The following is a 16,521-nucleotide window of genomic DNA, read 5'->3' on the forward strand; positions in this document are numbered from 1 at the left end:
TATGGTTTTGTAAACATAAGATTGATGATTCTCAAATACTTAATGCTGTAATATTATGAGGTTGAGCTAAAATTGGATTGTTGTGTTATTTGTATGTGTTCACTATAGCTGAATTTTCTATACTACTTTTATATTACATACCATTTATGTTACTGTAATTTTTATATTAACTTCCTTTTAGTTTGACCAACATAAATACTACCAGATTCATATTATATTTTATTAATCCCAGTTTTATCTTTGTTTAATCCTTTTCATAAAACTTTAAATAATTGACATTTTTTCCTGGAATGTAAGAGAAACTTAAAATTTCAGTTGTAGATCTTATAAACTTATTTTAAATTATCATTTTTAACAAACACTGCCCCATTACTAAATTTATTAAATACCCAGCATACAGTATTTGGTTTACGTTTTCTATTGACACTGCTACATGTTTAATTGGTAAGAATTCATTAATTTGATCTTCCTGTGTAATGTATATCTTCAAAGTTCTGTAAACATCTTGCAACAAAGATATGTAAACATCTTGCAACAAAGATATGTAAACATCTTGCAACAAAGATATGTAAACATCTTGCAACAAAGATATGTAAACATCTTGCAACAAAGATGATTCATTATGTGTGAGTTAGCATCCATCACCCATAGTTGGCTGGCTCAATTATCGTAATATTTGATATGGTGACTGGAAACAAGTAGTGCACATTTCCTCTTTTTTATAAACTTTTGGCTTACATCACCCAGAGTTGGTTAGCTCAATCTCTCTGTAATCTTGGTATGAAAACTGGAAACTGTCCAATGGTGCTATTTCATTATAGGATTTTTGCCCAAAAAAGGGATAAAAAAGACCCTGAAATAGGAAAATTTTCCAGTTTTTATAGACTTTTGGCTTTGAATTTAAAGACATAAGTACTTAGTCAATTATCATCCTATATATATTGCGAACTATGATGTCTATCCGAGCATTTGTTTGGCTCCCATTTGAAAAGCTGCACATGCAGGCAAAGATGAACATACACTGAAATGCTGAAGAACAGGCATAAATAATGTTAATGTCTAATTTTACTTCACAAACAGAATATTCTACACTAAATTGTCAGGAATTAATCACACTATCATTCACATTTCAAAATGTGATGTAACTTGAAGAATAAAAATGTAGATTTACTGTATGTTATTGTTGAGCAACTCTTAGCATGACTGAAATGCTCAACAATTACTTTTCACAGTGGGTGGTATTTATTTTTTTCAATTTCTTATGTAAATTGAATTGATGGCTCTAAATTATCTGAATAATTAGCAAGTTCTTTCAACTTACTGTTGCATTGCAGCAAGTGCAGAGAAATTAGACATGATTGTTATTTGTTATCACAATAATACTATTTATATGAATAGACTTATTTATTCCTGTTCATTCCCTACTGGTTTTCAAACTTTGAAAGTTATATTTATAACTATCAAAAGGTTTATTTTACAAAGTAAATTAGTTTTATTTTATGTTGTTGTTTTTTATAATAGTTGGATATTACTTTGGCTAAGTATGCATTTGTCTAATAAATAATTATTCTTTCCTATGGTTTCAAAGTGTTTGAGTAACTGCTTAGTTCTATAGATACAACACTTAAACCTCCTATGTTGTCATAGACACTTTTATGAACATGTGAACAGTACTGAATTGTCTGTAATAACAAGTCTTGGAAAGTGTACATGGTATTATTGCTTTAGGTGACTGATAAGTGAATAAATTTTTCCTTGTTTGTAAATGTTAAACAGTGCAAATGTACTAACTTGTATGTATGAAGCATTTTCATGTAAAAAGTTTAGGATTTAAAACAGTAACTTAATTCTAAATTATTGTACCTGAAGTCTGAATACAGGGTTTCCGCTGGGTTTTTGTATTTTTGACATATTATAAATTTTTTGAGACATAAATTATAAAGTACATATTATAAGTTAATTCTAACTTTATTTAAAAAAACTTAACCCAGAATATTTTATAATTGATAGTTTACTGTTTTATGACATTTATTTAGTGTAGTTTTATATTTACATTTCTGCAAAGCTCTGAAGAGTTTTGCCTGTAAATAATTCACTTGCTGACTTTATAATATTTCTGCCTATCCTAAAAAATAAGTTTACTTTTGCCCTTTGAGAATGTATTATCCATTTCTTTATTATCAAGCATGTATGTTAGTTTTTGTACAGGCCTTAATTGCCACTTTGACCATTTACTGGAGAAACACAGCTGTAGGAAATGTCCAGATTATCTTTAAAAAAAATTAGTGGAAACATTTTTTGGAAAAAACACTTTTTTTTTAACATCAATGGTAACCTCCAGAACATGTCTACCATTTAAAATTAAGGATAATTCAAGAGTTACAAAAATGAGGTTAATGAGAATAGGAAAATTAATATCATGTTAAAATAATGTAGTTGTTGAAAAAGTTACAAAGCCAGCACACACACAGTTGTTTTACTTATGGGTTTTTAAGAAGGAATACATGTGTGGTGTTCCTAGAACTCAGATGACTCCTGCAGCTGAGGAATGAAAATTTTTTTGCTGGAGAAGAGACTACAGAGTTGTATATACCACACTATTAAGTCAGATGAGAGTCCTAGTGTAGTATCCCATTATCACAGATTACCTACATAAGCAATCATTTCATTATATATGTAAATGAGGAAACTAATTGCTCAAACCTCTCTACCACCTGGTAACCCAAAGTAATAATGACTCGTATGCACTGCCAAGCAAGTATAAGCTTTGTTGAATGGTCACTGTGATGTATAAGCTAAGCCCGAAGTACGGATTAATGCAAGTTAACACTATTCATATCCTGTTCAGAAAGTCATTAACTAATTTCAGGACACCACATAAATATTTGGAAAAATTAATATTAATATACCTTAATAAAGTTAGTCTGTACTGGTTTTTAAAATGGTAAAACATTTTCATCAAGACTATTGAAATTCAAACTGAAAAATATTGCAGATATTTTTTTTTAGAATAATTTTTTTAAAGCTAAAATTTACTATACAGGAAAATTATATTTGATTGAACCTGAAAATAAAATTAACAAAAAAAATTGAGATTTTTTCAAAGTTTATGTTATTGGAATATTGTCCTTCCATGTGTATACTTCAGCATTAAATTTATTTGTTTAATTAGAGGTGAAGTTTATCAAATGAAGAACAAAATATTTTGACCTTTTTAAGCATGACAGAATCAAATGAATGAACATCATTTTGCAAGGTGTGGTGAGATATGGAAATATATCTCACTTTTCAACAATACTCATCATATTTACACAAGTTCTAAATTTTTGACAATTTTAATTCTGAACATAATAAATTTGTTTAAAGGTATGTGATAAATTTAGTTGTAGGTGCTATTTCTGTAGAAGGGTCTGATCATGGAAGCTATCTACTGTCATATGAGATAGTAGTAGTATTGTATCTTATTTTATCTTTTTTTTTTTATGGGGACTTCTTCTATGATTGTTACTTGGTGAAGAGCTGTTTCAATTACCTACATTTTATGACTGGTTAGGTACAAGGAATAGGTGAATGGTAAATTCATTTTATCATTTTGAAACAGATTCTTTTCTGATTAGAGTTTAGAATCAAGACTTATTATTATGGAGGTATTTTTCAAACTGCTGACTGTGTACACGTCTTTCTCTTCAATTAACCATCAACAACAGTCACTGGCTTATTTTCAAGTATAGTTAATTTTTATTTTATTTTATCTAAATACAGATCATCTATTTATTACACTTCTGACTTCACAACTTTTAGTGTATAAATACTGTTCTTCTGTATTTATAAACAAATGTTTGTGTTGCTTAATTTTTACATAGTCTTATCTCTTTTTTTTCCAACTCCATGAAAATCTGTCTTTCCATATCGTATGTTCTTCAGTCTCTAGTTATAAGTAACCACATGGAAATCTATATATACCACTTTATCTGCAAAGAGGACACTCACTTGTGTGCAGCTTATTCACTTGCATGTTTATGTCTGGTTATCAACTTCTACCTATAAACTGCTTTGCCAGAGTTGATTAAATTGTGAAATACACTTATCTTCTAAGGTGTCATAAAGTTGTTCATGTATCTATGTTGTAAAGTATAATGAAAGTCACTACCTAATAAACTCTATTATTTTATGTACCTAATTTATTTTCATAGGAATTTAGTTATAAAGCTCCAAGTTTTGAATTCATTTTTAAAATATTAAATAGAGGGTTGAGTATGTTATATTAAAATGATTTTGAATATGCAAATCAGCAAGTCACTTGACAAGACAGATGATATAAATTTGCTGTGTAACAAAATGTATCAGAATTACTGTTTGACATTGTTTGGCACTTTTTTAGATAGTGTGACGCTACCAAATATTAATTTTTTTGGAAGAATATGTGACAGCCCTTTCTCATGCAAAATATTCATAAATTGAGATCATATAGATTTGGATCAGAATGGGGATTTAGAATCTATAAGAATGAAATATAATTTTTTTTGTAATGGAGCATTAAGGCAATCCAGAAAGAGGCCTGCAACAAGACAAGACATATCCTAACCATTATACACAAAGTGCATATCTTTTAACAATTGAAAATCTACCAACACAAAGGTAGTGTAAAAGCTCATTCATGTACCCCAAGCAACAGTATACAATATTATCAAAAAGGATTTCCATCTGGAAACAGATAAAGCTTCCAGTCATATCTACCATGTAGCCATTTCATAATTCAATCAGCTGGAGAATGGTATTCATGCTAATCCATATGAAGACATAATGCATCACCTTTGTAGTTTTTGGCAATTGGACTGTTAAAACAGGAACAAGTGTTATCTTCATACACTAAATGGAGTTTGGAAATCCTACAGAGAAGATTAGTATGCTTTGGACATGACAACCTTTTGCAATGGGCACTGTGTTGCAGAGTTATTTTTAAGATGCACAGTCATCAGATAGAAGAGGACCAGATGTGACCACATGAACTGTAATGGCATGATGAGGCTCCAAAATCATTCTAATATAATGTACCCAACCTCTGTATATATTTGGAACAAAAGTCATCTAAATTGATTTACCAATAAATAGGAAAAAAATTGAAGATATTTATTAGACTTATCAAAATTCGAAGGATTGGTAAAATGTACTATACATTTTTAGAATCAGTATTAATGTTTCATTTTAGGTTCAAAGAATCTGCTACATTATACGCCCAGACACACAAATCTTTTGAAGAAGTTTCCCTGAAGTTCCTACAGGTGTCAGATGATGATGCTCTTAAAGTGTTTTTAAAGAAAAAAATGGAAGGACTAAAAACTCAAGATAAAGCTCAGACCACAATGATCATAATGTGGTTACTGGAAATATACCTAAACCAACTGGGTTGTCTGCGCAATGCTGAACGTCAGAATACTGACCAGTACAAATCTCTTCAAGCACTGTTTCATAGCTTATTGGAGCAGCCACGTGTTAAGGTAATGTCATACCATCTATCTGTTGATAATGCAAAATTAAGTTTAAATTGATTTTAAAATATATATGTTAGTAAACCTGAAAGTATTGAAGACACTTTCTGCTTCAGTTTTTTACAATAATGGTACTATTAATTATGCTGGATGATTTGTAAATAAAAAAATATAAAATCCATTGAAATAACTTCAGATAACATAAATATACAATATCCTTATACAGGACTAAACAAATATTAAGAAGTTATAACAGTATGAACTAGCAGTTCATAGTGTAAATTCTACGTTATGCTTATAAAAAAAAGGATTTGCTTCATTTATTTATTTGTAAAAATGAATTTTATTGTGGATAATCTAGAATGTAAAATTGACCATTTTGTCTGTTTTTGTGCATTTTCTTGTTTTTTAGACTTGTATGGCAAAGGTTAACAGTTCTAGTGTGCATATACCTTACTCTCCTGTTGTATATATTTCATATTTGATGAGGTCATTTGCTAAATTTAGCCTGAGGTGTTACTGTCTTTAGTATACCTGGTCAAGAGACATATCTATATTGTCTTGGGGTAGTTGTATCCTACTTTACCTTGTGCATAGAAGACTGTCTTGTAATTCTCACATTGAACAAAGATACTTTCACTTACTTGTGATTCAGTTTTTTATTTGTTGACTACAAAGAGCGAACATATTGTGATTGTAGTTTGTTGCTTTCAAACTAGATTCTTTTCTGTCTCTGAGGAAAGCATATTCATTTCACCTTTGAAAGAGCCAGAATGTTCACTAAGACATCTCCTTTTTTGTTTCCAACACACTTCACTTTGCTGATTGTGTGTTATTCAGTTGCTTCACTCTTATTATCTTTATTTCACAAAGTAATAGTCCAGTATCATCTGATCAGCTATATTTGTTTTTCCATTTTAAAATTGAATGATTTATTCTTACTACAACTTCAACACATTGTCTCCTTTATTTCACCTGTGACAAATCACTACACCTATCCTTTTGTAAATTAGGTCCCTAAATCCTTAATTGTTGCAGAGATCAGGTTATGTTGTGCTAGGTTTGACATTGAAATTACCACAGTTGACATCAGTCGAAAAAACTTTGGTGTCAATGACCAGATTCTAGTTATTTCAGAAATAGTTGCTAATTTGTATTTCTAACTCCTCCAAATTATGAATACATCTTCTGCTTCTAATGAGAAACTATACAAGAGGTGCCTTTGCATTTTGGCAAGAACTTCAAAATACAGAAGAAGAGCAAATCTGATCTGAAGATGGAAACAGAGCAACCCATATTGACTTGAAGAAGTCCCCTGTTTAATGCTAATTAAACTTCTGCACTTTCTTTGGTGTTTCAGAGCTACATGCTCTTTCTACTCTCCAAAACATTTGCAACATGGTCTGGCCCAGTAAGTATCATTGATACTGTAAGTTGATCTTGAGCAGATACAACCAAGTTTGGGAATATTGGTGGGAAGCTGCCAAGAATAGGTTACTGACTGTGGCTATACTGAAGCCCCTTGAGGCAATCTGTATAGTAAGCCATGAAGATCACTCAGTATTCCTGAGGTCATTAGATTGGCTAGACATAAGTTCCAGTATTTGGACATTATTATCTGCTTCAAACTTTTTGTCTCTAATTATGAAGATTGCAATCAATGTTACATATGTGATGTCCCCCAAACAAGCCAGAGGAGAAGTATTTGTGCTTTCTTCCAACTGGAACCTCATTTTTAAGTGGTCTTAGATAGTGATACCATTGCTGTGGCAGCATATCACTTGGCAGAATTTAAGAACTGCAGCTGTTAGAGAGGAGTCAGTATCATTTTTAGGACAGGCTATTCAGTCATTCACACAGAATGATATACAAAATAATAGATTGCCCTTGCTCTGATCAGTGGAAAGTACTGAAACTTGTTTTGCCTCCAAAATTTAATATTGTGATTTCTTCCTTAATCAGTTTTGCAAAGATTCCTGGACTAGGATCAAATGATGCAGCATCTGCTGATTAGTGTGGATTGCCTGGTGCTAGACATTATAGAGTACCTGGATTCTGACCAACTCTGTAGCTGAAAAGCCACTGTTACAGAGTTGTGCTAGCAACTTTACCCTGTCGAAACTTCTGAGCTATTTTCAGGTAGATTTTAAGACTAAACATGATTCTCGTGGATACACTGATGTAAAGGTTACCCCAGAATTATAGCAGCTGACTGAGAAAATATTCTGAGTGATGAGATTGTTTATGCAACACTACTTGGATATTAAAGATATAATTTCTCTAATCTGTGTTCATGGTATGAAGGAATGAAAAAGTGACTTCTACTTAGCCACATGAATGAAACATTTCTGGACTGATCTTGAGCATGATCTGTGATGGAGTTGTTTGTTTCAATAACTGACTGAAAGTTTTGGTTGTGGGGGTATATGATACTTTTCAAGGCCTTTCTTAATGACTAGATGCGTGTTTGTGTGTGTGTGTATATATATATATATATATGTATATGGTTAATAAAAAAACAAAAACTTGCTTTTGATCTTCTCCATTTCAATGGTTTCTATTGTCAGGATAAACTTAACAAAAAAATAACAGTGGCCTTTTAGTCTTTAGCATAACCTGAAGGAAATCTTTTTCCAGAATTTAGCATGTTTTGTACTGTTTAGTTTGAAATGTCATTCACTCTGAAACATGTCTCTACAGTGCATATAGATTGCAACTTTCAGAATAGCTCCTCTCTATTCACTACATTACTTGAGAGACAGTCACATCTAAAAATGTAGCTTAAATATAACTTTGAATATGTATGCTTTGAATATACATCTACCAAAAGAGCATATGTTTAACATGGATGTTGCTTCTGAATGCAGTTTCTTTCTGATACAGTTTTCCAGTAATATTATTGAAAGTAAACTTTCTTAAATAACTCAATGTAAAACTATAACTTTGGTAAGGATATTTTGTTTCTTTGATGATTAATTTTTTTTAGTGTATTTACTAATTATATTTCTGGTTATGAAATTTTACCAACATAACTTTCTAAAAAAGTCTCAAAAATACTAATACATCTGTGAATGCTATTAAGTCTTTTATAGCTTAAATGTAAATATTTTTTAATAAGCTAAGAAAATGAACTCTTAACAAAAAGAACATCTTCAATTGTGAAAATATATAGAAAGAACAGAACACGAACTTTGATCATTGTAAGACATAACAAATATTATTATCAGTTATAGGTATACCCCAAACTAAGCACTGAGTTTAAATATTAGTATTGTTCTTCTTGTTTTTTTTTGCATTTATTTTTTGCCAACTAAATTTATTACTTTACATTTTTGAATTAATGACTTAAACTAACTAGCCAGTTATTTATATTGTTGTTTTTATGTATAAATCAGGAATAATTTTAGCAAGAAATATATTCAACCAACAAATACAGATTTAAAAAATATGTCATGTAACAGATGTTTGTAAGTCATAATTGAAATGATCACATATCAATACCATCGTAAAAAAAACTCACAGACGGGTAAGGTATAGGAGTGTTTGTAGAACTGTTTCCTATTTAGAAGGTGAAATTAATATTAAGTTAACAATTAACAGAAGTAGAAGTTAAAAAATAATAATAATACAGGGATTTTTTCTCTACAATTTTGAAGAATTTAAAATTATCTAGTGCTTTTCAACAACAGTCACAGACATAAATGCAGATGAGGTAATCATCCTCACAGTATTACAAATATACATTTGTACTTTAAGAATTGGTTTGATGTATCCAAAATTTATTTTTTTTTTGTACAGGAGAGAAGTTACTGCCAAAACTTTAATTATTTGATTAATTTATTTAGCAGGGTATTTGTTTTTTCAGTTGCTATGTGTAGAGTGAATATCCATTATTAACTGTAATGATATTTGAAGTTACTATGACTTTATAACACAAAACTGGATTTATGGAAAAAGAAAGATTGTTTGTAATTACAGGAATGTGTAGGACATAATTGTGGAGCAATTTACAATCTCATAGCTAGTCATGGTGATGAAGAAAATCTCATACACTTCACAGTACTTATGAAAGGTCAGTGTTGATGTTTGTTAGTAATTCCATGGATTAACCAAATCATTTTTTTATATTAATGTTTATATGATTAACAACTTGAAAACATGAAGGTACAATAAGACTTTTATTTCTGTTTATTTTTATGATATTTAGAAATGGCCAAATAATGACAAATAAACCAAGTAATGGTTTAGTTAAAACATAATTCCTTATTATGAATCAGCACTCTGTTATTTTTTCAAACATAAAATCACATGTCAAGATATATATATATAATGAAATAAATAGCATCAATGCTATTATTTACATTAATTGTTAATAGGCAGTTAAAATCAGCACTATAAAACAATAATGAACTTAATATAAAATAAGCATTAAGAAGTTCTTTGCAAACTCCGTTGTAAATCCCAGTCGTCACCTTAAATTCATAATGGATATTGTCTGTGATAATAGCTCCCAAATGTGTTGGGAATATAGCATCTACTAGACAAAATCCAAATGATTTTAAATTAGCCAGTAATCATGGAAAATCAATTAAGGGTATGTAGTTTAGTGCTTACACCCTCAACTCATACTGCCTTTCACTGTCTACAGCCAGTTGTGGGAGGGCAGATACCCTTAAAAGTTCTTATAATTTTCTAAAAGAAATGAAACTACCCTAATATATTTCTACTATATGTCACTCCCAACCTCCACCCTTAAAAGTTCTAATAATTATTAAAGTAGAAATTAAAAAAAAACCACCCTAATATTTTTACTTTGTTATATGTTACCCAACCTCTGCCCTTACAAAAGAAATTAAATAATAAAATATCTTAAATAGAAATGAAATAAAAGATCTTCACATGAAAATCACTTTGCACTTCATATATTCTTGGAGAAATTTGTAGTAAAAACACTTCATTAAACATTCAGATTTTTTGTCTAAAAAAGCCTTGTAATGCTTATTGAAAGCCTGTGAAAATACACAAAACATATTAAAAGTTATAGTATGAAAACTTTAAAGGTCAATTTGGGGTCACAAACTCAGCCAAATTGACCAAACCCATTGTGAGAGAGTTAACTGTGCTAAGTTAGTAATTATAATCATAAAGTTTTTAAATACTGTCATAATGATTTTATTTTATTTTTATTTTGCTTTATAGATTGTATTTTATAATTTAAATCTACCTCTACTAGGTTTATTTTAAATATATGTCATTTTTCTAAGTTAACATAAAATGTATTAATGGTAATATTACTTTCAATAAATGTGTTTGGTCTTTGAAACAAGAATTTCAAAAGGTAATCATTTATTTTGTTGATAGACTATGAAAGGGTAATACAGTATCATCTGCAGAACAACAACTTTCAAGCTGCTCTGGATGTCTTAACCAAACAGGTAAGATAAATAAGTAGTAAAACATTTTCTAATTTTAATGCCAATATATACTCTCAAATTTTATTTCATAATCTGCTAACCTAAAAAAAATGTTAACTGAAAATAGTTCCAAAAATAACTTATGCATATTGAATTAAACCTGGTAAAAAGATTCAAGCACTAGTAATTTGATATTTCTGGTATTTTATCTTGGTAGGGTATTTTTTATAGTCTACAATATTTACTAGTTCTCAGTGATAAGAAGTTATTTTATTGGTATCACTGAAATGCTTGGTTTTAATATGTTAACATTGTAATCGCAACTATAGATTTAGCTTTTCGAACAAACCATAAAATGGACAATTAGGTGCTTTTCTGAAGAAAAAAAAACAAATTACAGAGTTGTAAACAGCATTAGAAAAAGTTGGTGTACAATCTAGATAATTATAAGGAGTAAACTGTTAAATTATTTTTATTTTTGACTTGTTGATTATTAAGAATAGATTCTTTCAATTTTCTGTGCAGACATGAAAGGTTCGTTTTGTAACTTTGTACAAGTTGTATGTTGTATATGCAGTTTAATTGCTGTACTAGGCTTTTGTAATATTGTTGACATCATCTTACTCAAAGCTTCTAAGCCTTTCTCATTATGTTTAATATTGTTTTTACTAGAGGACTAGATATTTATAGATTTTTCTGTCACATGTTGTAAATAAGTGCAAATACAGAGTGCAAGAAAGAAGTAAGTTAGTGAAAGTGAAGTTAGATTGCATGATTGTAAGTTTAACTGTAATGGGTGATATATAAAGTGAGATTTTCACAGTTTGTATTGTAATAACAGAGATAAAGAATAATAATTTGTCTTGTCAAAGGATGTTCTAAAGTAATTGAACCCACTTGTGTGGACTGTGACAAAAAGGAGATAATATTTTATAGTTCTGGGTATGACTGTGGTAACCAACATTTATAGTGGTGATTTTGAAGTGAATTCCACAGCTTGTGTTGTAACAACTGGAATAGAGAAGAACTTTTGACATAAAAGAGAATTATTTAAAGCTCTGGATATGACTGTGGTAACCCACGAGGTAACTTAAAGGATTTTATCATAATAACAGAGCAGAGGAGAATAATTTGTTGTGTCAGAGGGTGTTTTAAATTAATTGAACCTGCCTATGTGGACTTTGAAGAAAAAGAGAATTATTTAAATCTCTGGACCCAACTGTGTCAACTTATATTGTAACAAATTTTTGTACATACAATTGACTTGTTTTGAATATATTATTTTTAAACAAGTGGATTGTGTGCTGTCCATTTATTGTTCAGATTTATTGCCAACAATTCACAGACACCTACTGTAAAGAATCTGACCTTATAAAACCTGACATTAGCAAGCCAACCAGGATTATAGAGTGGTAAACATCAGTAGAATAAGATGTGAATGACAGGGAAAGTAGGCCTACAAACACACAACTGTAGTGTAGTGGTGGTAAAAATAGTGTAGAGATTACAATCACACTATAAAACCTTGTTGACTGATTTTTATAAATGGATAGAGAGCGGTGAGTGACTTGGGTTAAAAGATGGTGATCTACAAGAATTTATTAAACAACAACAAGACCTAGAGAGAGAAGAGCATAGACAGAGAAGAGAAGAAGAAAGACTAAAAGAAGTGAAGGAAATAGAGATTAAGAACACAAGTTGAGAAAGAAGAAAAGGAGAGAGACTGCAAATAGAGAGAATAAGAGCATAGATTGAGAAAGAAGAAAATTAGAGAAAGGACAGACTGCAAATAGAGAGAAAAAGAGAACAAACTGAGATCACAAAGCTGACCTAAAAAAAGACGAAGGACCCAGGAATGGCAATGGAGTCAATCAGGGCCAGTTGACTCAATCAGCTCAAATCTGATTGACAGAAAGATGACATGGATGCTTTTCTAGAGAGGGATATGAAAGATTTGCCAAAAGTCAGAACTGGGATAAAAGTGACTGGGAAGTAGGGCTGAGACAAAGTATTCGAATATTCCAAAGCTTCGAAGCTGACAGAGGCTTCGGATCTGCCATTCAAATGTTCGCACGTTTATTTATACACATGCACTATGCATAAAATTTTTGATTAGAAAAAAATGGCGTCAGATAAGGGCGCGGTTGGAAGTAGTTGTAAAAAGGTTTCGGACGTATGGAGTTTTTATAAGAAACTTCACGACCGTAGGAAAGCCATGTGCACTATTTGTAAAAAAGAATTTGGCTATTTAAGCGGGACAACAAACCTACGGAATCACCTCGCGTCGAAGCACTCGACTCTTTAACGTCCAGACATCAAGACAACCACAACGGAGAGCAGGAAGATGTCTACCCTTGATGGATTTGTGAGGCCTGCGAAGTGCAATGATACACGTGCAAAGAATATAACAGACAGAGTGACTCAAATGATCGTTCAAGACTTACGCCCCATTCGAACTGTTGAATGCAGTGGTTTTCGTAATTTAATGAAGTACTTGGAGCCAGGATATGTCTTACCAAGCAGAAAACAATTTACCGCTGATATCAACCTTAAACAATGTCTGAAAGAAAGGCTAAGTGAAGAAGCAGTGTTTATATCGTTAACCACCGTAAGAGCGCATTACATTGATAACAGCTGGGTGCTGACAATACTATGTAATGCTACTAAATAAAAGCTTCCAGATTCCAGAAGGCCTGTAATCAAACTCTAGGAAATCTTCCTTTCTCAGACTACACAACTGCTGTTCAGTCATATTAAGCTTTGACAGGTCAAATGCCTGAAGGTAAAACTCATGTATAATCAAACTGTAACAAATTAAATACATACATTGTTATAATATAACAAGTATACTCAATTGTAAGAAGCTTTGGTAGTTATCTTGCAAGAAGCTTCGAAGCACTACTTATAATATTCATTTCAGCCCTACTGGGAAGTCTGTCTCAACCCATATCTCACAAGAAAAGGCCTACAAGTGTATACAGGCAGGAAGTCAAAAGATGCAATGGACTATGACATTTTAAAAGTGGCCTTGCTGAAATGATATGAACTTACTGAGGAAGGTTTTCACCAGAAATTCAGAGAAGTGAAAGCTGACACTGGAGAAACTGTATTTCAGTTTGTGGCACATCTACAGTGATACTTGACAAAATGGACTGACATGGCCAAGTGTGAAAATAGTTTTAATGAACTGGCAGATCTATTAATACGTGAACAATTCATGATCATGTGTTTAACTGATTATGTTACTGTACCTAAAAGAGTGAGCACCAAAAAACATGGATGATCAAGCTGGCAAAACAGTATATGGAAGCCCATGGAGGAAGTATAACTAATTAGTCCAAATATAACCAGTTAACGTCAAATCCACCAATGGCTGACAAGAAGCAAGAATACAACAAAGGTGGTAGGATGCTATATTTCTTATAAAACAGGGCACATTGCAAATGAGTGCAAGTCTGTCACCAACAGCAGAAATCTCAACATAAAGCAGCTGGAGCTACCTACAAAGATGCTGCTGCCTGAAGAAACAGAATGGAGACAACTCATCAGATTCACCACAAGAAGAAAGTGTTATCTTTATGATTAAACAGTGCATGATTGATGGCCAGCTCAAGTTAGGAAATGGGTCAACAGTACCAGTAGTGATTGGAGCATGTGACAAACTTCAAGAGGTGCCAACAGATCACAACATGCCAGTAGGTGAAGGCTATGTTAGAGACAAGAAAGTGACGCTGGCTGCAGTAGTGCAGCAGTGGGAACCAATCTAGTATCTGATGATCAGATAATGGGCAAAGTACATTTGTATGTACTGATTGATAGAACAGTGAGGAAATTTCCCATAGCAAACATAAAGGTGGATACTCCATACTACATGGTAGACCTTGAAGCCATGTGTATGAAGGTACCAGTATACAACTGGTTGTGTTGTGCATAAGTTTCTTTTGAACTTCATCAGTTTTTGCATTGATATATATGTAGACATAAATTTTATTCAATCACATTTTCTTTTGATATTTTGAAGTTTTTTTTGTGTAGTGCATAAGTTTTTCAACTTTATCTGTTGTATAGTGATTTCGTTTTTCCTAAAAATTTACACTTTTCATCAGTTTAAGAGAGGCTTTTGTTTTGTTTTTTTCAAAATTTTTCAGTGAAATCAACCATTTTTCCTCATCATTGTTTTGTTTGAGTTGTTTAATGTTGAACATCTGCAAACCTGATATGACTGGATATTGATAAATTGTAAACATTCACTTGTTTTGGAATGGATCGGAAATTGCAAAAAAAAAAAAAGATGTGGTTTTTAGGGATGCACAGAAGTCAGTTGGAAAGTGATCTAATTTATATGTATTTTTACTTTATGCTGACATGTTCAGTCATTGCCACTTCATCAGGGGATAGAATCATGTAAGTAGTTTTTACCAATAGCCTAAGTCAGTTATGACTGTAACATCAACTGCTTTACAATGATGCAAGTTTGCAATATGAAATAATTTTTTGAAAAATTCTTCAATAGATGGAACTACATGTCAATTGAAGGTAGTTGCAAACAATAAAAGCACCATCAATTAGAAATTTTCCTGAAATATAATTTTCCAGAGTGAGATGATGAAATATAATCTTCACCATTGTCACTTGGAATGTATCACTTTAGGCCCTGAATGAAAATAAAACTATTTCAAATGTTTTACAAGCTGTTTCAGTATTTATGAGATAAAAGTTAAACTATGTTTCATTGCTTTTAACTAACTTATAAAGTCATTACTTTGCAGACTTCTTGTTAATATAAAGATGAGTTATATTTTGTTTTAATTCTGTTCAACTTAATTAAATTGGAAATTGTTTATTTGATAAATAATTAAGGAATTGCAAGTTATTGTTTAATTATGTCTACAAAGTAAAGGATTGTATTTTTTTTGTTATGGTATTTTTAACCTGTAGTCATACCTGGATGGGTACATTCCACCTCCAAGTCAAAAGTGCATAATTGTATTAAACAATTATTGAAGTAAAGGCCACCCATGTTTCACATCCATAAAGAAGTGTGAGGATTATGACTGCTTTGTAAACCTGAATATTGGTGTCCTTGTGAAGGTTATGATCAGTAAAAACATGTCAACAGTTTCTTGAAAGAGACATTTGTACATTAGATTATGGGCAGAATATGCATGGTGATGTCCATACTACAAGGAAAATGACTTCTTAGGTAAGGGAAGTGCTCAACTACTTCCAGAGTCACTCCTTTGATGGTTATTTGTGGATGTCATGTTTGTGGGCTGGGGTAGGCTGACAGAACAACTTGGATGTTGAGAGAGAGGCCCAAGATTTGGTAGGCTTCTACAAAGAGATTAAGCATAATTTGAAGGTCTTCTTCAGAATATGTAAGGATGACACAGTCATCTGTATATTGAAGGTCAAGGATGGATGTCTTAAGCACTCTGGTCTTTGATGGAGACAACTCAGGTTGAAGAGCCCTTCATCCATGCGATAATCTATATATTGATTATGGGAGGGAGGTGATCCTTGATAAGAAATGAGATGATAGAAAAATGGAAAACAGAATTAGAACAATGACACAACCTTGCTTAACCCCAATTCAAATGACAAAGGGTTCAGTCACT

General features: G+C 31.5%; 1 protein-coding gene across 1 annotated transcript in view; it reads left to right on the forward strand.

Moving 5' to 3' along the window:
- The window catches only part of LOC106466901 (vacuolar protein sorting-associated protein 18 homolog), a 172,377-nt gene that overhangs the window by 144,908 nt on the left and 10,948 nt on the right, over nucleotides 1-16,521 (forward strand). The window contains exons 17-19 of the mRNA XM_013927208.2: nucleotides 5,210-5,498; nucleotides 9,468-9,561; nucleotides 10,851-10,924. Of these exons, the coding sequence (XP_013782662.2) occupies nucleotides 5,210-5,498; nucleotides 9,468-9,561; nucleotides 10,851-10,924 (457 nt within the window). The remainder of the gene's footprint in view (nucleotides 1-5,209; nucleotides 5,499-9,467; nucleotides 9,562-10,850; nucleotides 10,925-16,521) is intronic.

This window comes from Limulus polyphemus, unplaced genomic scaffold (genome assembly GCF_000517525.1).
Source record: "Limulus polyphemus unplaced genomic scaffold, Limulus_polyphemus-2.1.2 Scaffold2417, whole genome shotgun sequence".
Lineage (NCBI taxonomy): Eukaryota > Metazoa > Arthropoda > Merostomata > Xiphosura > Limulidae > Limulus > Limulus polyphemus.